The 21,351-nt window shown below is 50.1% G+C and overlaps 1 protein-coding gene and 1 non-coding gene across 4 annotated transcripts in view; both read right to left on the minus strand.

Moving 5' to 3' along the window:
• The window catches only part of LOC119431233 (gamma-tubulin complex component 6), a 314,121-nt gene that overhangs the window by 164,186 nt on the left and 128,584 nt on the right, over nucleotides 1-21,351 (minus strand). For all 3 annotated transcript variants that reach the window (XM_037698710.2, XM_049657249.1, XM_037698709.2), the window contains exon 9: nucleotides 16,667-16,758. In XM_037698710.2, coding sequence (XP_037554638.1) covers nucleotides 16,667-16,758 — 92 coding nt within the window. The remainder of the gene's footprint in view (nucleotides 1-16,666; nucleotides 16,759-21,351) is intronic.
• Trnas-gga (transfer RNA serine (anticodon GGA)) lies at nucleotides 21,170-21,244 on the minus strand. The gene has a single exon. It is a non-coding gene; the product is annotated as a tRNA-Ser (tRNA).

The following is a 21,351-nucleotide window of genomic DNA, read 5'->3' on the forward strand; positions in this document are numbered from 1 at the left end:
TATCTATATATGTAAATTCGTATCTAACCGTTTTCCGCCTACCTCGGTCACTGGGTAGTCTGTACTCGAATGGTTAGCGCATCAGGCTGCTGTGCTGAGGTAACAGGGTTCGAAAACAACCATCGGATCAAGTTAGGTCACTGAGTACGTGGCAACGTGTAGATATGTTGTGGAGGTCTTGTATCTCTCGCAGGAGTACCGACCCCTGCTGGTTCAAGTTTAGTGAGCCGCAGGGCCGTGTCAGCCTTGTCTTTCATAGTCTAGCGCGCCGCTGTGCGTGCTCAAGCTGTAAAAGGAGGGGCACTGAGCGCTACGCATGAAAGAAAACACAGTACTGCCCTCAGTTAGCAGAAACCGTTTACTGTGTCCGGCGACATCCAACAATGCATAAACACCCGGTCCTGGGCCAGCACGGAAATCAAAGGGCTCCCGAGGTAAGGGCGAAAAATACAGAAAGGGCATCACGAGCACATCACTGTGAGAGGATTCCTCCCCAGGACCTGCCGCTAGGAAAGTCACAGCGGCTATGATGCTTTCTCTCGCGACAACCAATGTGCCCACTTGCGAAAGGTCGGGCAATCTCTTTTGGCTTGGGCCTCTGATAAGTCTGGCTCGGCATAGTAGGACCACGTGCGAGCACTAGGCACCGCTCTTTGGCTTAGCATACAAAAAAGGATCAGCACAAGGCACGCACTCACCATAGATGCAAAGGCACAATAGACAAGCTCGAGTCCGAGACCCTAACAAAGGGGCTGGCAGACGAGAGGAAAATGTGTATGTACTGAGTGCTGTGCCAAGGAAATCACCCTTGTGCTCCACTGCTGACAGTGGCGACCACTGCCAGCAATGCGAGCGCCACCGCTGCAAACCAGTCTGTGCATGGCCAAGCCCACCACAAACAACTGTTGCAAGTAGAAAGGAAGAGGCGTAGAGACAACAGAACAGGTGAATGCCAGCACAAAGACGACTAGGCTGACTTCAATCCCCACATCCTCCTCTCCTTAGTTATGCCTCTACCAGTCTGTCGAAGTAGTTGGTAGTCGCTTATGCACCAAAGACAACCGAGTATTTCATGCACTAGCTAAATGCTAAGCTCAGCCGAGCGTCTACTGCTAAAACCACGTTCTGACATACAAACTAAGACACTTTCATGCGCTATATGCCAAATACATAAGGATAGGGGTGAATTTAACAAACAATAATATGTATAATGCAAGAAAATAATGCTGCGAAAGGGGAGAGGAATATTAACAATATAGTCTGCTGCTAGCACGAGACAGTGACAAAGTTGCGAAGAGTACACAGCACATATGAAGTTCTGTGACTAGGGCGGTGGTCGAAGACGTTAGAGTTGCATGGGAATTTGAGTAGAGTTTCCATGGTTCCTGCGGCGAGCATCGGCATAACCGAGCGAACGAGCTCAGCGAAAAAGGAGAGTGAACGCGAAGCGCAGCAGGGGATGAAAAAAGCGGCGAGAGCAAAGAGAGCGTGAGGAGGAGGCTGCAGCGGAACCATGACGTGGAAAGCGGAGGAGGGTATGGCGAAAGCGTGAGAAGAAAAGCATAGTGCTGCACAGGAGGGGCTTTGCAGTGATGGCTACGAGATGGTGCTAGAGTAGCGCGCGTTGTCTGTATGGAAACAAAGCACTGCATGAGCGGAGGTTGTCTGCGGTGGCTGTTGTGAATCTCCAGACTAGCGAGGCCATCGTGGCACACATCGCTCCGTTTACAATGTGCCGGACGAGACAGATTGTTCGCGCCACCCAATATATCAAGACATTAAAGCATATATACAACTGCGCTAAAATTTCACATTTGGGAGTATTGTAACCATCGGTGAATGTTTTCTGAGATTTGATAAAATGCTTTGCCCACAAATATAGTTGTAATAAATGAAGTAGTTATTCGTAGAAAGTGTTGCAGAAAAGAAGTGATCGCACTGCAAAATTTGCCAAGCGAGATTTATATGATCATACTACAGTCGAACCCACTTATAATGATACCGGTTTTAACAATATATGAGTTATAAAAATGAGAAGCTGTTGCACCATCAACTTTTGTATGCTTTCCATGGTGAAATAACCTGCTTACTACAATGGCCCCAGGCCGCGATAAAGTCTGGCCGCTGGGTGTCCGTGCTTAAAGGTAATGGAATGTGAAATCCTTGAAAAACAAATAAAAAAGAAATTTGAGGCGCTGCACGCCGCCCCCCTGCTCTCCAACCTTCTCCGCATTGCCAGCTTTGCGCACGTCTCTCCCTTTCACCCCTCCGAAAATGAAAGGGCTGCGCCCATAGCTCTGCGCCGCACCACCCTCTGAAACATGAATAGCCTGATAATAGCCTGATAGCACTGGGCAGATTGCGCGATGGCCGGTTGGCCCCTCAATCCGCGCAGCTCTGCCAGCGGTTTGAGGCGCTGGGTCTCGTTTTTGTTGGTTGCCTCTAGTTCTAGTACACTCAAGTTGAGTCGAAGTCGTTCCTGGCAACGCGGTTTCTTGGCCCCGATTAATTAACTTGCCGCCAAAATGGAAGACGGCTGATCCGCCCGCTGATCATCGGCAGCCGGTGAAAAGCGCACTGCTATAGATGTAGGAACGAAGTGCTTTCAACCGAAGAGGCGATCGTCGCGAACGTGCTTGCATCGAATAGTGATGATGGCAGCGATGACGCGGCAGGGCAGGTTGCCTCAACGTTGCTCTCGCAGGAGGCCCTGCAGATTATTCAGTTCCTCCAAGGCTTCGTTGTCGCGAGGGACCTTCCCCTGCACTATGTGGAGCACCGGGATGCCTTGGAGAAGGCTCTCAGCAAGCTTCGCGTAAAGCAAGCAAAGCTGACAGACATATGGTTTTCTCGTGCAAGCCAGTGAGAAATACTACGTGGCGAGATGAGATGCTAGCGGCAATCTCGCCTCAGCGTTTCTTCTGGAATTCTCAAGCACAGGGGACGCCGCGGAAACCTTCTCGAATTTTTTAAAAGGCCCCTTTTGAGGCCACCAAAGCGATGCCTCGGTGGAGCCGGCATGTCACTTGCCACCCGTGACCGCGCTTTGCAATTGTTATGGCAATGCCAGTCTTGAACGCTGTGGGGAGCACATGCTGCCATCTTCTCCCGCGTGCGCTCGCCGTCGCATGCGCACGCGGCAGGAGCTGAGCGGACACGAGAGAGAGGCACTTTGCCCTCTCCCGGTTCTCGCTCGCCCCTCGCGACGCGCGTACCCGCGCGGGAAGAGGGATAGTATCCGACGGGTGGGGAGGACATTCCCCTCGCGAAAAGGTTAAAAGGTATAAAAGAGCACGACCAAGAGACAGACACCCGGGCCTCTCTGACCTCGCTACATCTGACCTGCCCCTAAGGATATGTCACGTCTGTGCAGCAGGTTGTGGCTGCCGACGATTTATTACAGACAAGGGAACACGAACATGTTAAGCGGCATAGCTTAGGCGTTGGAGTCAAAAACTAGGGATGTAGGTTCCGAGACCTAGACAAGCTCGCCACCGAAGCATAACGCATCCAAGGGGACATCCTCGCGGCACGAGCATACCGTCCGCCTATACACGCCGCGCTGTCACTCGAGCATCGCTGCGCATGGAACGGCGGCGGGATCGCTTCACATTCCCCTAGGGTCTACGCGTCAGCATCGTTTGCCGACGAGCAGGTCCAGCGTGGTTGGGAATTATCAGACCGCGCCTTGGACCCGTACACCTACACGCTGAAAACAGCCCCGTATAATGCAGCACGCAGTGCGCCGCGGAAGGAACTTGCGACTAATGCGAGAACGGAGGAGCGGCACATGCCGAACGCCGAGCGTGGAAGCTACGGCCCGCTGGATTGGAGCGACGGGCGCCCACGCCACCGAGGCTTCGGTGCCCGTTGCTACTAGTGCGGCGGACTGGGGCACATCACCCGTGACTGCACAAGCAGGACGGGCCGAGGTCGAGCACCTGGTTCGGGAAACGGGTGACAGCTTCTATATAACCCCGTATTACAATAATGCTCGAGCTGCCTGTTGCCTGTGCATTATTGTAATCAAGTCCAGTAACCAGGAAGTTCATTGCCTTATAAACAAAGTCTGGTTAAGTACCCGTTGACCATGATAATTACCTACACCATTGAACGGTGAAGCAGATCAAAATTCTCAGTCTACATCGAATACGTTTATTATTAATAGAGTACAGTCGAGCCCGGATATACGAAACTCGGTTATATCAAATTATTGTCTATACCGAACAGCTGTAAAATCCTCTTGAAAATCCCATGCAAAAGTATACCAATGTACTACGCATACATTGAACTCCCGTTCACCGACACATTCGATATATTGAACGCTGTGCCGTGCCGCGCCCCTGCAAGTGCCCTTCTCTTAACGAATATGCAATCACTTCTCGCACAGGCGTAAATATCTAATGGCAACAAATATGAAACAGCACTGTTTTGGCACATGCTGTCAAACAAGATATTGAATCTGAAGGGCAATACATGCCATGGAGGAAAAATGAGCAGTAAGTACCAGTTTATAGCTCATGGCGCATATGGATGGCTCATACAAACTGCGGTTGTACGTTATCAGCAAGAGCAGATCATTACTCTGCTTCAAGAATGCGAAAGGCCTTCCAGTCTGATATGCATTCCACAAGAAAGCATGGATGACAATCAAACTTTTCACTGAGTGACACCGTGCATGGGATGCTGAACTGGAGATACTTCGCCGCCGGGTTTGTGTTCCTAGTAGACAAAGGCTTTCCGCGAGGCCGGAGGGGAGGGGCGAGAACGAAGGCAGTACGCACCGGCCGCGAGGCGACGGAGTGCTGAGTGGCATTCAAGAGACCTGTGGACTTTTTAGTACGGTCGAGAAGTGAGGACGACTCGTTCCAACAGGAAGTCGGATCCAAAAGCCGGCGCAACAGTCAGCCTGACTCGTTGCCCACATATGGCAATCGGCCATTTAAATGGTGCATAATGTAACACCCGGCCATGCAGGTTCACATTTAATTCACAATGCAAGTGCGCTGATGGTGGCACAGCGCGTATCCATACAGGCTAGTTTACTTCCACATTGTCATGTATGTGATAGCGCCACGTGTTGTTGATAAGAGCGGCCAGCTAAGCTGCCCAGTAATCATGTGACCCGACTGCGATAACTATAAAGCTGGCATGTCTCGGCTGCCTCCTCGCTCACTGTTCACTTCCTTTTGTACCGTCGTACTTGCGGCACTATGTAGCAATAAAGTGCTTGCTACTGTTCTACGTTTGTCTCCGGGCTTTGGACGTAACATCTAGGCGACGAGGGTGGGATTCGAACCCACGCGGGCATGTCTCGGCTGCCTCCTCGCTCACTGTTCACTTCCTTTTGTACCGTCATACTTGCGGCACTATGTAGCAATAAAGTGCTTGCTACTGTTCTACGTTTGTCTCCGGGCTTTGGACGTAACATCTGGCGACGAGTTGCTTCGAACCTGTAGCGGCGCTGGCACAACGGAAGAAAGGTTCTACCCTGTTTGAAGTTCCTGGGGCTGTCGCTGCCACATTGCGAGCTACCGGAACAGCAGGGATGGCAGATCCAGTGACGCAAGTGGTGGGAAGAATTGGCCATATGGAGCCTTTTTACGACTCCGCAAGCGACTGGACTTCATACGACGAGCGGTTGACATCGTTTCTCCACTTCAACAAAGTACCGGAGGCAGACAAGGTTCACGTGTTCCTGAGCCTAATAGGGGCGAAGACGTACGCCCTTCTCAAGTCACTTACGGCCCCTGACCTTCCATCAAGCAAGTCTTACGATACCCTCAGGAAATTGCTTGGCGACCATCTGGCACCGAAGCCTTCAGTAATTGGTGAGAGAGCCAAGTTTTATCGACGGTCTCAGCGCGAGACTGAATCCATTGCCGAATTTGTCGCGGAACTACACTCCCTCTCGAGTTCGTGCGAGTTCGAGAATTTTTTAGACGAGGCACTGAGGGAGAGATTCGTTTGCGGGTTACGAAGAGAAGATATTCAGCGAGTGCTATTTGCTGAAGACAAGAAGTTAACATTTCAGAAGGCAGTTGAGAAAGCTTTAGCGATGGATTCCGCAACAAAAAGTGCAGCAGAAGTACATGGTTCAACGAGTGTCTCTTACGTAAATCACGTAACTGCACTAAAGCAAGGGCAGAAAGCAATTGCAGTAAACGAGGCCGGCGAAAAGAAAGCGTCAAAAATGTGTTGGCGGTGTGGCTCTTTTAAGCACGTGAGCAAAAACTGCAGACATGCGTCAGCGACGTGTTTCGGCTGTGGCAAGAAAGGGCATATTCAGCGTATATGTCAGTCTGATAAGAACGCAAAGTTGTCTCACGCGCGAGCGCACAACATGAAAGTTCTTGACTGTGCCACAGAAGTGATGCTAAACGGCATGACGTGCTCGGCAAACGATGCCATAATCGTACGCCTGCTGATAAACAAGACTCCGCTTGAAATGGAATTGGATACGGGAGCGGCGGTATCCGTAATTTCTCGCAGGCAACAGCAACAGTTGTTTCCCTCTTTGAAGTTGCGCATGACAAACTTGCGCCTACGCACTTACACAGGTGCATTAGTCGAACCAGCAGGAGTGGCTGAAGTTGTTGTTGAACATAATGGGCAAAGTGTTCTATTACCCTTGTATGTCACTGAGCAGGGAGGACCGCCACTTCTGGGCCGAAAGTGGTTACAGCACGTGCGGCTCGACTGGAACGCTGTATTTTCCTGCAACAAGCTCTGCTCGGCACGGGAGCCGACGAACACGGAAGCAAAAGTAGAGGTGAGCAAGCTTTTGCAAAAGTACAACAACCTTTTCAAAGAAGAATTGGGATGCATCACAGAAGAGAGGGCAGAACTGTTTCTCAAAGCGGACGCTCGTCCAAAGTTTTTGAAGGCGCGCAGTGTGCCTTTCGCATTGGTTCCAGCAGTTGAAAAAGAGCTTGACAAAATGCAGTCAATGGGTGTGATCACACCATTAGCCACGTGTGAGTATGCCACGCCGGTAGTGCCGGTGGTAAAGAAAGACGGAAATATCCGCCTGTGTGGCGACTATAAGACAACGGTGAACCCTATGCTAGACACCGATCGCTATCCTTTGCCACGTGTTGAAGAAATTTATGCTGCACTCAGTGGAGGACAAGAATTTTCCAAAATTGACTTGAACAGGGCCTATCAACAGGTAGTGCTAGCGGAACCGGCACGTCGTGTTCTGGCGATCCACACGACGAAAGGACTGTTCGCTGTAAACCGGCTACCTTTCAGCGTGTCTTCGGCGCCTGGTATTTTTCAGCGAATAATGGACACCATGCTCAAAGATCTCAAAGGTGTCGCATGCTATTTGGACGATATTCTAGTGACCGGAAGGACTAGAGCCGAACACCTGCAGAACATGGAAGCAGTTCTAACCCGTTTGGAAAGCCGGGGAGTTAGATTAAGATCTGAGAAATGCACTTTTTTTCAGAAGGAATTGACCTACTTGGGGCACAAGTTGAGTGCCGATGGCATACATCCCACGACGGACAAGACTGATGCCATTATAGCAGCACCAGCACCAGAAAACAAGCAGCAGCTTTGTTCTTTGCTCGGAGCCGTAAACTACTACGGAAAATTTCTACCTCAACTGCCAACGCTGGCCCATCCCCAGTACAAATTGCTGCGTGACGACCAAGCATGGGCGTGGACCAGCGAGTGTCAAACGGCCTTTGATGACATTAAGGCTGCGTTGGCGTCTACAGAAGTTCTGGCTCACTATGATCCGCAAAGACCACTTCAAATGGCTTGCGACGCATCTCATTACGGGGTAGGTGCTGTACTTTCTCATATTTTTGCTGATGGCACCATTCGCCCTGTTGCTTACGTTTCACGGACGCTGTCCGATGCTGAGCAGAAGTATAGCCAGATCGAGAAAGAAGCGCTAGCTATCATCTTCGGCGTTAAGAAGTTTCACTACTATATTTACGGGCGCCCGTTCACCCTGATAACGGACCATAAACCACTGCAGACTATTTTAGGCCCAAAGTCTGGCATACCAACCTTGGCAGCAGCAAGACTTCAACGTTGGGCAGTGACGTTGTCTGCCTACACGTACTCCTTGAAGTTTCAACCGGCAAAAGAAAATCTAGAGGCTCACTGCTTGTCGCGCTTGCCAGTTCGTCAGGAGTCCGCTAATGACGCAGAAGAAACGTTCTACTCGTTACGCTTGCAATCAATGCCGGTCACACACAAAGATATTGCACGTGCAACCTCGCAGGACTAACTTCTTTGCAGAATACTCGAGCTCACAAGCACGGGGTGGCCTAACCTTACGGACGACGTGGAGCTCAAGCCTTTCTTTGACAGGCGAACACAGTTGACCACACACCAAGGCTGCCTCTTGTGGGGAATGCGTGTTGTGGTGCCTGCAAAGCTGAGATCTCTGGTTCTACAAGAACTTCACGACGGTCATCCAGGTATCCAGAGTTGGCCCACAGCTATATTTGGTGGCCTTCAATTGACGCGGATCTTGAGTCTCACGTCAAAGGATGCAAACTTTGCCAGGAGCAGCATAGTGCCCCTAACAGTGCTCCTTTGCACCCATGGTCGTGGCCAACATCCCCCTGGAAGCGAGTACACATCGATCTTGCTGGGCCCTTCCGGCAGCACATGTTCTTAGTTGTGGTGGATGCGCATTCTAAATGGCCAGAGGTGTGCATCATGAAAAAAGCAACTAGCACGGCAACCATTGATCGTCTTCGCGAAATGTTTAGCCGCTTCGGTTATCCAGCAACAATCGTGTCGGACAATGGGCCACAATTTAAGTCTGCCGAGTTCCAGACGTTTGTTCGAGAGATAGGAGCGCGCCACGTCACAACAGCGCCTTATCACCCAAGTTCGAATGGCTTGGCAGACCGTTTCGTTCAGTCCCTAAAGACTGCCATGAAGAAAGATTTTAGCACTGGAAACCTGCAGGCCAGCCTTAACAGCTTCTTACTTGCTTATCGGAATACACCCCACGCCACGACAAAAGAAGCGCCGGCTAACCTTATGTTCGGTCGCCGTCTTCGTTCCAAACTGGACATTCTCAAGCCAGAAGTAGAGGAATTAGTTCGCCCACCAACAATTTATTCAGTCCAGCCAAGGCAGCTTCAACGCTCGACAGTTTGCTGTAGGAGACTGTGTTCTTGTTCGAAATTACAGGGGACCACCCAGATGGCTTCCGGGTACTGTGGTACGGCAGAAAGGACCCGTTTCGTATGCCGTCAAGATACGCACGCCAAGGGGCCTGGCCGTGTGGCATCGTTACCAAGATCAGCTTCTCCTGGGTGCAGCTGATGTCTCCAAGGGTGAGGAGAACAAGGACACCTTCTGGGAGTTCTCGGACGCCACTGCGGAGACACCTACGGCAGCGCCCGCAGCCTCGGAGGCAGCACCACCAGTACGAAGATATCCCGTACGCAATCGACGAGCGCCAGATCGCTACACGCCATCTTAATTTTGGTGTAACGGTAGCTCCCCACAATTAGGCGGGAGGAAATGTCATGTATGCGATAGCGCCACGTGTTGTTGATAAGAGCGGCCAGCTAAGCTGCCCAGAAATCATGTGACCCGACTGCGATAACTATAAAGCTGGCATGTCTCGGCTGCCTCCTCGCTCACCGTTCACTTCCTTTTGTACCGTCGTACTTGCGGCACTATGTAGCAATAAAGTGCTTGCTACTGTTCTACGTTTGTCTCCGGGCTTTGGACGTAACACACATTGCATCTATTTCTACCTTTTCTTGAATAAAAACGTGTGACACAAACTTCAACACACACGAGATGCACCGCGGTGTTGTGTCAATGCAACGCGGGCTTTTAGGGTTAGCGTTGCAAAGATCATTCCACAGCACATGCGAATTACAACGTTCGAGAGTAAAAAAATAAGTCAACTTTTGTGCAGTCGACATGGTCTTGGAGAAGCAAATTGGTTAGTTCTGGCTTTTCATGATCCCGGGAAACTGTCAAAGATATGCAGATATCTCAGATAAGCTTCCAATAGTCACATTTTATATTTCAAATTATTGATACATCGAACTATTTCACGATCGCCTTTGAGTCCGATATATCCGGGCTCGACTGTATAGCAATATATTTTTGCAGGAAAGTCATCAAGAGATCGTCCTCAAGCAATTTTACAGAAGATGGAAATTTCTTTAATTAAATAAAAAATATAGGCGCCAACCTTACTTTTCATACCCTCTTTTTCTAATTTGCCATCCTGTTTCAAGCAATAGCATGACATTGGTGAACACACTATTTTGTAAATTGTGTCGAACTTAACAAACAACGGAGCAAGAAAAAAGCCAAAGAGGAAGCGAAGCGCCTTTGACCTTTTTCTCCCAAGTCATCACACCGTTCGGTGGTGTTAGCATCGCGACACTTGCGTCATCTCTCGCAATGCACCGCAACCACCACTACCGCCTCCGGCACTTAGCCACGCGGAGGAGCCGGACTACAGGAGACGCGAGCTATGCGGAGAAAACAACATCAGGGGATGCGCGAGTCGCGCATCCCCACATCCCCCCCAACCTTAAATCACTACACATACTCCGGCGAAACATGTCACACGGTCTATCAGCGCACGCGTCGCGAACAAAAGTTAGGACATGCGACAGTGACCGCGCCGAGGATATGTCCACACGTTATCCACAACCTGCGAGCCGACATTGTCTCTGGGGTTCACCGTTGGCGTCCGTTGGTCACAGCACCACCTCTGCAGACTCGATGGCACGACTCCAGCACAGGACTCCAGAAATGGCGACGCAGACGTCGGGACGAGCAAGCGTCGCTCGCGCCGACGTGCCCTGCTGACAAGAGCCACAGTAGCCGTTGGTGACTGCCGGCTCTTTTCCCAGCCGCCGAGCATTGCAAGCCGGACATAGGCGGCCACCGAAGTTGTTGCGCCGAACTGGCCACAGGCATCTCCATTGCCAGGGGTGGCTAGTTTGTAGGCCGGGGCAGCAGCGCAGACGATGTGCAGGTGACAGCAAACCAGGAGTGACTCCGCTCCCGCTGCGTACACTCAACGCACTCGACAAACACTAAAGTAGTGCAAGGGAGAGGAATCCGGCATACACATCGCCCACATGGTACGACGTTCAATTCGGCTAGCAAAATTTCGCTCAGCATTTCAGATGCTAAGGTCACGTGAACAAAGCTTACTTTCTTGAGTCGAACGAGTCATTTCCATTCGTGTGAGGCGAACTAAAGAGGGAAACAATGTGCGACACCTCAACACCACGGTCCACCAGGTTGTGTCTCTCAACGTGCGACAGGCGGCTTTGTAAAGCCTTAGGCCTAATGCGTCGTTATTTTGACGACAACTGGCATCCAAAAAAAATTTTAAAAATCACCCAAAATGGGCACAACAGGCAGCCGCGAGGAGAAGTTAGCTCTGTGAGATGGTCCTACCCCGCTCGGTGCACAGAGCATCCGAGTTGACGGCGCCCACCGTCCCAGACGGTGTCGGAGCGCTTGGTGCCAGGCCGCAATACCAGTCAGCCCGTAGCGGCACCCGTAGCCCGCGGCCACCCAGCTCCCTGAGCCGTGACTTCCAAAGTCAAATATATAGAATAAGCTATTTACATAAGAAATTCAGACCACCCTCGAGGCTTCCGTACTCACTCGCTTCAGGCTTGCCAGTAGGCCTCGCTCTCCCAGGAAGCAGACCACGTGGCTCTCATACCGACGATTGTACTTCAACAAAACACTCGCGAAAAGGCTTAGCATGTTGAAAAGTTCAAACACGCTACAGCAACTGTCGCCTCGCTCAAGAAAGCCCGCCGGCGACACTAGCGATCAAAGTCCACGCTATGACTATGCTTCGGTTGAAACAAAGGTTGTTTCGAACCGAGCAAAACTGTTAAAATTATCGTCCGATGCCCTAAGAGCCCCACGTTGGGCGCCAGATGTGGGGTCTCACACATGCTCTTGGGACAAAGGAACGACAACACAGTAGTGCAAACAATCAAAAGGGCGTTTATTGCACCTTTCATACACTAACGCACACTAGCCGAATTACAACCAATAGAACATTCACACGGGCGCACGACAAATCAAAGAAGTCCGACTCACCAAGACCCGATAGCGAGCGAATACGTTCGCCCCATGCTGTGACACCATCGCCTAGTCGTTCACGTGTACAGTAACACGAACGGTGGCGCGCTCGAACGATCCGTGTTCGTCCATACCGGTGTCCTGCTCTTAGCCTCGCGCGACGGTCGCGCGATGCGGGCCAGCGCACGCGCGAAGCGTTTGTGCGTGTTGTCGGCCGATCCCAAGCCCAAGAGAGAGCGCTTTCGACCTTTTTCTCCCAAGTCACCCCGCTGTTCGGTGGCGTTAGCATCGCGACATTCGCGCCATCTCTCGTAACGCGCCGCAACCACTACGACCGCCTCCAGTGCCCAGCCACGTGGTGAAGCCGGACCACAGGAGACGCGTGAGAATCGTGCATCCCCACAGCGTGTAGAAAACTATGTTCTCTACTATACTAAGCATTTTTAAAGTCTTCTACATTTTGTCCAGCCCGCATTGGTGGAGAACAGAGATGAACCGACAACATATAACGAAATTACGCAGCACTTTTATCTCGGCAGGAGAGACTTTTTCCTTCCTCACAAGAAGTTAAATAGAGCGCAGGTATTGACCCACAGATTATTGCAAACAGGCTCGTATCCCAGCCCGGCTTTATTACACAAGCTTTATCCCGACACTCATGCCAGTAGTTCTTGCAGGCACTGCAATGACTTCGCTAGCCTAGACCACATGCTCTGGCGTTGCCCCTCGTTGCGAGGCACGGAACAAATCAATGAGGACAAGTGGTTCTCCGCTATCACGAGCCCCGATGCCGGGGCGCAACTATGGGCTGTCCAGAGGGCCCACGATGTGGCGGTCGGGCATGGCCTGACTGTCCCAACGTGGGAGCGGCCCGCTGCGCGCTGAGTCGCGTACCTCAGGACTTTTATTAAAGTTTTACATCCATCCATCTACTACATTTTGTTACTTGATAACGAGATTTGTGCATCTTGTCTCAGTTACGATTTCTTGCGTGTGAAAAAAAAAATGTGTGTCGGAAAAGTAGTTGCTTTTCCGTGGTGTGGAAATATTTCTATGCCTAACATAAAAATTAAGGTGAAAATGAAAAATATTTGGTACCCGTTTCGCGACTGTCCTCATGTGAACATACCCAGCTGCCTCATCCACTGCAGTGGCGCCATCGCGTTTTCCCACTGGGCCGGTGCATCGTTCATGTACACGGGGAGCATTTCAGATAGCAGCTGTAATTAGAGATCTATGCCAGAAATAGGTTCCCCAGACTAGTCCTAAAAAATAATATCTGAGGACACCTAAGCACTTCTTATGAGTTGTGAATGCGAAAGCATTAATGACCAATTGAACGCCGCTGAGCGGTCCTTCGAATAGGGAGCACACATGTCAAACTTCTTCGTAGTCACGTCGTCCTGTTCGCACGTAGCAGACTGTCATGAGTAAGACGCCGGCGGCGCCATAAAAGAAGACAAAGACGATGTGAGCGGAGCGTTCGTTCTGAACCGCGCGAGCGCGCGAGGCGCGTGAGCCGAGCCGTAATCGAGGGATGAACGGCGCTGTCTGAGGATTATCGACGTGGCTCCGGGCCAGGAAGGTTGCATCGCCAGCACCGCACTGGCGACGGGAGACTTGGGGGTCTGGCCCAGTCCGTGACGTTGGCCGTCCATGGTGTGGCCGTCGACCTCGGCAAGTTCGAGTGAGGCTCCTGGACCGGCTGCAGCTTCTCACGGCAGGACCGGGCACCCCAGAAAGGACCCCTCTTCCAAGGCAGACCGGCACGCTCGATGATCCCCGGAACGCCACGTCGGCACTCGGGAAAGGAGCGAGACGGAAGCAGCGGCCGAGGACGTCGCTAGGCCTAACCCGTCACCTCTCCCGGCCACGTCAGCAACAGCGACCGGGTTACCCAGGCTTCCGAGACGAGCCCGTTGAAAGACCGACTTCTACGCAGCAACCTTTATGCGACGGTCGGCGAAACAACCACATCGAAGAGTTTACAAGACTCCGGCCGGGAAAATACGCGCATCGACGGACTTTCGTAAGAAAGACTTTCCTCTATCGTCACTACAGTAGGCCAGTGATGCCAGACTTTGGGGTAGGAAGGGCCTAAGACTAACGGAGGCGAAGTTAAGGATATTTATTGAGTCATTAGGTTGTACATTTTTGTTAACATTTATTTATGCATTGTGTTCTAGTTCAGGGTGTTTTTGGGTTTTTGGTTTGAGGTTTTTGAGTTAGCGTGTAAATAAAATCTGTTTGCTGTGTCGCCATCCGTCTTCCCTCTCCATCTCTCATAACACCCGCACGCCCCCGAGATCGGTGACAACAAACCACATCACACAGACGCATCGAGAGCGGGGGTAGACACGCGAGAGGGACACCATGACTTCTCCCAGTTCTCCCTCGCCTGTCGCAACGAGCATTTCCTTCCTTCTCTGGCTCGTGGGAGAAGGTATCAGACAGGCAAGGAAGACATTTTCCTCGCAAAAGATAAGGCATAAAAGAGAACCACCGTGGATGATCCCTCTCTCTGGCGCCCCGACCTCGAACCTGTCTGAATAGATTTACCTGCTGCAACCGATGAGTTACCTCGTTTGCGTGACTATCATGCGCAACGAGGCAAGCCTATTTATTACTTATTACAGAGTGGATTTCACTCTGCAAGTGTGCCTTATTGTCCGCAGCAATAAATGCTGTTGAGTTGACTTGCTCATTGCCTTATTCGCCCAAACCCTAAGTAGCTGCGATTGCACGTGCTACAACTGTGTGTGTTCAAGTGCGCGTGTGTTCAAGCTTAAGTCCCAGCCTCCAGTGTCGAAGAGCGTCAAGGCCAAGGCTCTCCGTCTAGAGTAGACGGAGAGTGAGATGGAATGAGTAGTCCAGTAAGCGTTGTATGTTGTATATTGTTTTACTGTTGTTACCAATACCGTGTCTGGTATGGGAACTTTTGTGGTATTGGTTGTAAGAGTGAGAATCCTGATATGCGATTGGCTGTGGTGCTGCCTTTTGTTCCAACTGAAGGTTCAAAGAGTGGTGTTTTGTTGCGAGAAAAGGGAGCAGAGTTTCGGGCTTGGTCCTGGACAAACACTGTCACATTTGTTTGAATAAAGTGTCTCTTCATCAGACGACTCTTCACTGGCACACACCGTGCACTCAAGTCATCGAAGGGGCGCCATCTTCAGACCTTGAAAAGTTTCCTTCCTCGACTAGTGATGAGCCAGCGGAAAACAAACGGAAAAGTAAATTAGGTGCAAGGTTCAAGTGCACGATAACTGTTACTGTTGCTTCAAATTGCTGCCTGTTTGTAGCCATCTGTGACTGCATGTACAATGGCTGTAGTCAACTCGGTCCACTGCCATGGTTCATTCATGTGGTGGCAGTCACACAGAAATATACTCAATCTGTCACATCTCTGACGTGACGTTGGGTGCCAAATATAAGGTGTAGGGTCTCAAATATGCCCTTGAGACAAAGAAATGACAATGCAGTAGTGCAAACATTCAAAAGGGCATTTAATGCGCTTTCTATACGCATATGCCAGCAAGCCAAATTACAACTAATGGAACTTGCCGATGAACGCTGATGAATAAAGGAAGTCCAACTACACCGTGACAGGATATCGAGCAAATATGTTTGCCCCATGCCAGAAACCAATGCCTAATCGTTTGCATGTACAGCCACGGAAACGGTGCTGCATTCAAACAATCGTGTTCATCCATCCTGGTGCCCTACACAAAAGCGTTCCGCAGGAAAATAATATAAAGCATGCCAACGAGTGCGTGACACGTCGGTTATGTGCCACCGACACCAAGAAAACGAGAAGCTAGCTCGTTCGCTTCAAGTAACCCCGCCGTCGAGTGGCGTTACCAGTGGAACACTTGCGCCATCTCTTATACCATTGTGCAACTACCAACCACCAGCATAGCATGTGCTAGACGGGGAAGCAGGATTCCAGAGGAAGCAAGAGCCACCCGATGGAAACAGCATCAGAGGAGGTAGAGAGACTCGAGCATTCCCACAAAGGTATTATTCAAATCTGTGCATGAGATTTGACCTTTTTGCAAATCACACCAGGCACATTTGCGGCCACCTTAACAGTCAGAGCTGTGACCCCTAAGTGTGCATAGGCAGGGCAGCACAGCACGTAAAAACACAGACAAAGAAGAGACATGTAAAACTGGACGGGCACAGACTTGAACGGACCTGATATGTGATGTGACATACTATGAAAGAGAGTAAGATTGACTATAACTCGCGTGCTTCATTTTGGAGTCTGTTAGTCATGTGCCAGACCCTATTCTCACCCTGCTGACATAAGGTGCCTGCAACATCAGTGGCTCACTCAGCCTGAAAAATGCCCAGTCGAGACAAATTCCTCAAGCAGGTTTTACAAGCTCACTCTAAAGTTAATGCTGCCTAACACCTTAGGCCCCAACGAGCTGGTGGCAAAAGTGAGGCCCTGCAGCTGACATTTGAACGAGCGCTGTTGCAGTAAGAGACAGTCAAGATTAATGCCAACTGCTGCTGTCGGAGGATGCTGAGTAAGCACAGGAGGGAAACATTTTGTTCTAGGAGCATGCTACATGAAGAAAGCAAGAAAAGGCCTCACCTCGCATCTCCACTTCCTGCTTGTGTATCAGAATGGGGAATTCTCCATAGGGGTCATTGCAATGTCCATCGTATAGCCACTCCTCCAAAAACCTGCAAGTCACGACTATAGATGAGGCAACAAAGCCAACGCACATTAAAAAAGGGACACCACTATTACTATGTTTGTTTGCCCAAAGAGGAGCACAAGATTTTCAGTTAATAAATGCGCTTTTAGATTATAGAATTTTTGGATTCCATGGCTATTTGAGAACCTGCAAAAAAAGAAAAGATGTTATCCACATTCATGCTGTAGAAGAACTTAAACTCGCATTTATTAATGTGCTGAAAATGCCTCAAGAATGAGAAAGCTGCCCATAACTGCCATTTTAAGAACACATCGACAAAGAGAGCACACGTGGGTATTACTGTTGAATCTTGCTCTTTGCCCATGCATAATGTAACTAATGAAACTGTAGCTATGACTGATGCAGCCACCATTTCGGACCACATGTGTATTTTCAGCCATTTGATGATAACTATGCTTCCATTGACTTCTTAAGAACACTCCCTGAATTCGAGGGGCACAGCGAGCCATGAAACCATCACATTTCACAGATTAATGTCCACTGCTAGCAATCAATGCAATGCCATCACCCGATAACCCTGTAGGCTTATCTTATCAAACACTGATAAAGACGGCAAAACCAAAATGAAAATAAGTCCTTCAGCACACTCATGTGGAAGCTTGAGATAGACTTTACATCCTTGAAGACCATTGAGAAAGCCCTGACCTTAATGAAAATCACAGTTTGCTGGAGAAGCCCGAACAAGTCTTACACTCAACAATCCACCTGCTTTGAAAAAAAAAAAAAAAAAACATCGCTTGTCACGGGCAAGAGCCAGTGCACTCGAGCTCGCAGGATGGCCAGAAAGTAGTCAAGAACGTAGAAACTATTCATTGCAGCTAACAATGCAGAATTAAAGAACACTCTTAAAATAGGGACAACTTCTGTGATCTTCCAGTAAACAGGTAACCCACCAGATGATAGAGCCTGCTTGAAGATGCGATACAGAATAACACTTGAAGTAAACACAGTATTTTTAAAGAGCTTAGTGTTAATATTGTCAATACCACAGGCAGATTATATTTTGAGGTTATTAATAAGTGAGGAAATACCTTCAATTGAGATATTGATGGGTGCCATATATGCATAATCACATTCTCTAAGTACTGGAACCCCAGAATGGTCTTCCCTGGTGAAAACAGATGAAAAGAATGTATTAAATGCCATAGAACATTCTTCGTCTGGAAGAGGTAGTAGTTGGTTGTTGTCCATCAAGAAAATGTCACTATGATTAGGTGCGATCGTCTGCCAAAACTTTTGTGGATTAGTCTTCAGGAGAAAGGGTAAGTGGTGCACGAAGTTCTTGTCTTTAGCAATGCATAAGGGAAGAATGTACTCGTTTAGAAAATATTTGTACTTGTGCCATGAGGACTCAAAAGGACTGCATTCTGTGTTAAGATACAGATGCTTCTTTTTATTTTTAAGAGTTTTCAACTTCTTATTGAATCATGGTTTCATTTCGTCATTAGTTGCAGAAGCATACTGTATGTATTCTTTAACAAGATCGAGAAATATTTCCTTTTTAAGGATCGAATTTTTGTTGACAAAGCAACGAGAAAATGATGACAAAAATGACTGGTTCAAGAAAAGACCTAGTTCAAAGTTAATGGCACGATAATTAGCTTTGTTATAATCCCAGATTTTTTTACACTGAATTCTTATAAATGGCAAAGGTATCTGAAGTGTTTGTTGTAGCACTTTATGATCACTGAAACATCCGAGATTGATATCAGGACAACGGTTTCAGAGGCTGTAGGTAGTACCAGGACTAAAACGTTAGTACCACGGGTGGGTTAGGCAATTCAACAAGAGGATGTCAGCTCCGGCCAATCAATTTGGGAAAAATCAAAATCTTCTTGTAAGTAAACATTACTAGCTGGACATTTCTGCATGGCAGTAGCAATGCTTTAACGCAGGAGATTAACAAAGGAAAGGCACATTTCTGGGGGGGTGATAACAGACACCAATTAAAATTTTACCAAAAGTGGTCTGGCAAGCAGCCCAGGTAATTTCAAAGGAGGACATGGTGTCAACAGCAAAAGAGGAAATGCTTTTATTTATTGTGTAAATAAATGCACTGTTTGTAAAAGCACTGCATAAACCTATGCGGTAGACGTCTGGCTCGGCATCGCGTCAGACGGCCGACGCCAGCCTCTACTGCCTTAATTCTAAGTGTTTGTGCAGTGCCTTTCAGCGACTTTGCAGAACGAGTGAAGCCGCCCGGACTTGGTGTTGCTGTCTTCGACCGCGTGTGGACATCCAAGTGGACATCGCGGCGCGGACCTTGAGGGCAAGCCGTCTTCAGCCCCCATCATCGGCAACCACTGCGACAGTTGCCGTATCTGGACAGCCACCAAACAGGACTGTGCTACCTAGCAACGTGGATTCTGCTATTTCCTGCCATAGTTTACCTTACCATCGCATTTGCCCGGACACTACATCAGTACCGTCTTTCCAGCGCTTCCTCTGCCATAGGAGAACACTTAAGGAGGGAGGGATGTGGGAATCCTCACGTCCTATGATCGTCGCACGTGTGACTGACGCGACGTTCGGCACACGTGCGACGATCGGACCGTCATCGCACGTGCGCCGAACATCGCGTCGGGCACACGTGCACCAAGAAGGTCCGAGGATAGGGGAAACCATCCTTTCGTGGGTGGCGCACAGGAATCGCAAGCGCTGTCAGCACTACAAGGGGTGTCACATGAGATCCCACTGACATCGCCCAGCTCAATTTGGTGGCCAGCGAGCTGCGAGTGTGGAAGTCTCCGCCGTTGCTAGCGTTTTTCAGCATGTGGTTAGTCAACTGTGTTTTTGCCATGACAGTTGCCGCGGCCGTCCACCCGTATCCCCAGCTGGCATGTCGGAAGCCCTTGTTTACCTAGCATATTACTCTCTTCGACGGAACCCTCAGTGATGTCAACTATAGCTAGCTGGCCTGCTCGAAGTGTTAGTTGTAATCATTATAAATGCTTCCCGAGTGTACACGTGTTTGTCATCTATTGTTTCCTCGAGCTTGTACCAGACCGCGGTTGATGGGCAGGCATGCGACAACCGCAAGGGTCGGTGTGCCGAGGCATTGCGCCGTTGGCATACCCCCCTAATGCTGACAACTGCAAGCAGGACACCACCACCTCTTTTATCAGTGCGGTCGTGCCGATATATGTTATCAGTGATGTCCTGGTGCAACCATGTTTCCGTTAAAGCAAGAATGTCAGGAATGCTGTCTTCTATAGAAGAATAAAAGAAAAATTAGATCACGCTTGTGGGGATTGAGGGTTGCGCCGGCAATCGGGCTTCACTGCTCTGCCATCCCTCGCCATCGTTCCCCGCTGGCCTCCTTCTCCGCCCGCGCCGCCTAACCGGTTCCCGCGGTGGCGCTGCGCACGCGGCGGTTTGCGGTGAGGGCGGGGCGCTGACGTCACTACGCGGCCGGTTTGTCGGTCGCTAGCGGCGAAGCGTGGACTTCTCTCCGGGACCAGCGCACGGTACGTTCATGCTTTCCTCTCGTCCGCCGACACCTTTGTGACTAGGACTGAGCTCGCGCACGGTGCCTTTGCCCGTGCGGGGAGCGCGTACTTTGTGCTGATCCTTTCCCGAAGCCAAGCCGACGAGCGGTGCCATTAGTGCTCGTGCAACTCGTACCCCGCCGAGCCGCACTTGCCGAAAGCCTAAGCCGAAGGATATTGTCCGTGCTCTCGCGAGTTGACCCATTGGTTATCGCCAGAGCAAGTAGCATAGCCGCCGGGACTTTTCCTAGCGGCGTGTCCCAGCTTGAGCCTGTGCTCTCGCCGCGACGTGCTATAGGCGCCTGTTATTGTATTTTCGCCCTGGTGTGGGACCCCTTTGGCTCCCCTCCGTGCGGGCGTTTGTGCAGTGCTGGTGCCGACGGTTTCAGTAAACGGTTTCCGACAACTCAGGGCTTTACTGTGTTTTTGCGTGCGTCGCTCGGTAGCCCCTTGCGGCCTCTGAGCTCGCGCGCGAGCGGTGCTGGAGGCGACGGCTGACGCGGCCCTGTGGCTCGCTAAGCTCGAACCCGCGGTGGTTGGTCTCCTGTGAGACACCAAGAACCCACACGCTTCTCAGCATGTTACCTATATTACTATATGATAGTTTGAGCAACAGAGCTACATCAGTGGAAAGAGGAAGTTTAACCTGCAGCTTTCTTAAGGTATCTGCTATTCAGTACAATGACGCGAGTTATAACATCGTACCCATAAGCCTTGTTTCCAATGCGCAGTCAGTCAAAAGACAACTTGAATGGTTTCTCCTGTGTTCTGGCATACTCTAACAGCTCTTAAAGGGGAAACTGAGACATCCACCCAAATGTAGCAATTTGCTACAATGGAAACCCAACCGGGTTCCTCGAACGAAAGCTTCGCAGTTGAAGAAAAATTCGTCCTGGTCCGGGACTCGAACCCGGGACCACCGCCTTTCCGGGGCAGCCGCTCTACCATCTGAGCTAACCAGGCGGTTAGCAGATGGCAGGGCGAAGTCGAATTTGTCGACAACTCGAAGCAAAGGCAAGTATATATGACGTAATAGTTCAGCGGAAATCCGCTAGGTGGAGAGAAGTAAC

This window comes from Dermacentor silvarum, chromosome 10 (genome assembly GCF_013339745.2).
Source record: "Dermacentor silvarum isolate Dsil-2018 chromosome 10, BIME_Dsil_1.4, whole genome shotgun sequence".
NCBI classification, from domain to species: domain Eukaryota; kingdom Metazoa; phylum Arthropoda; class Arachnida; order Ixodida; family Ixodidae; genus Dermacentor; species Dermacentor silvarum.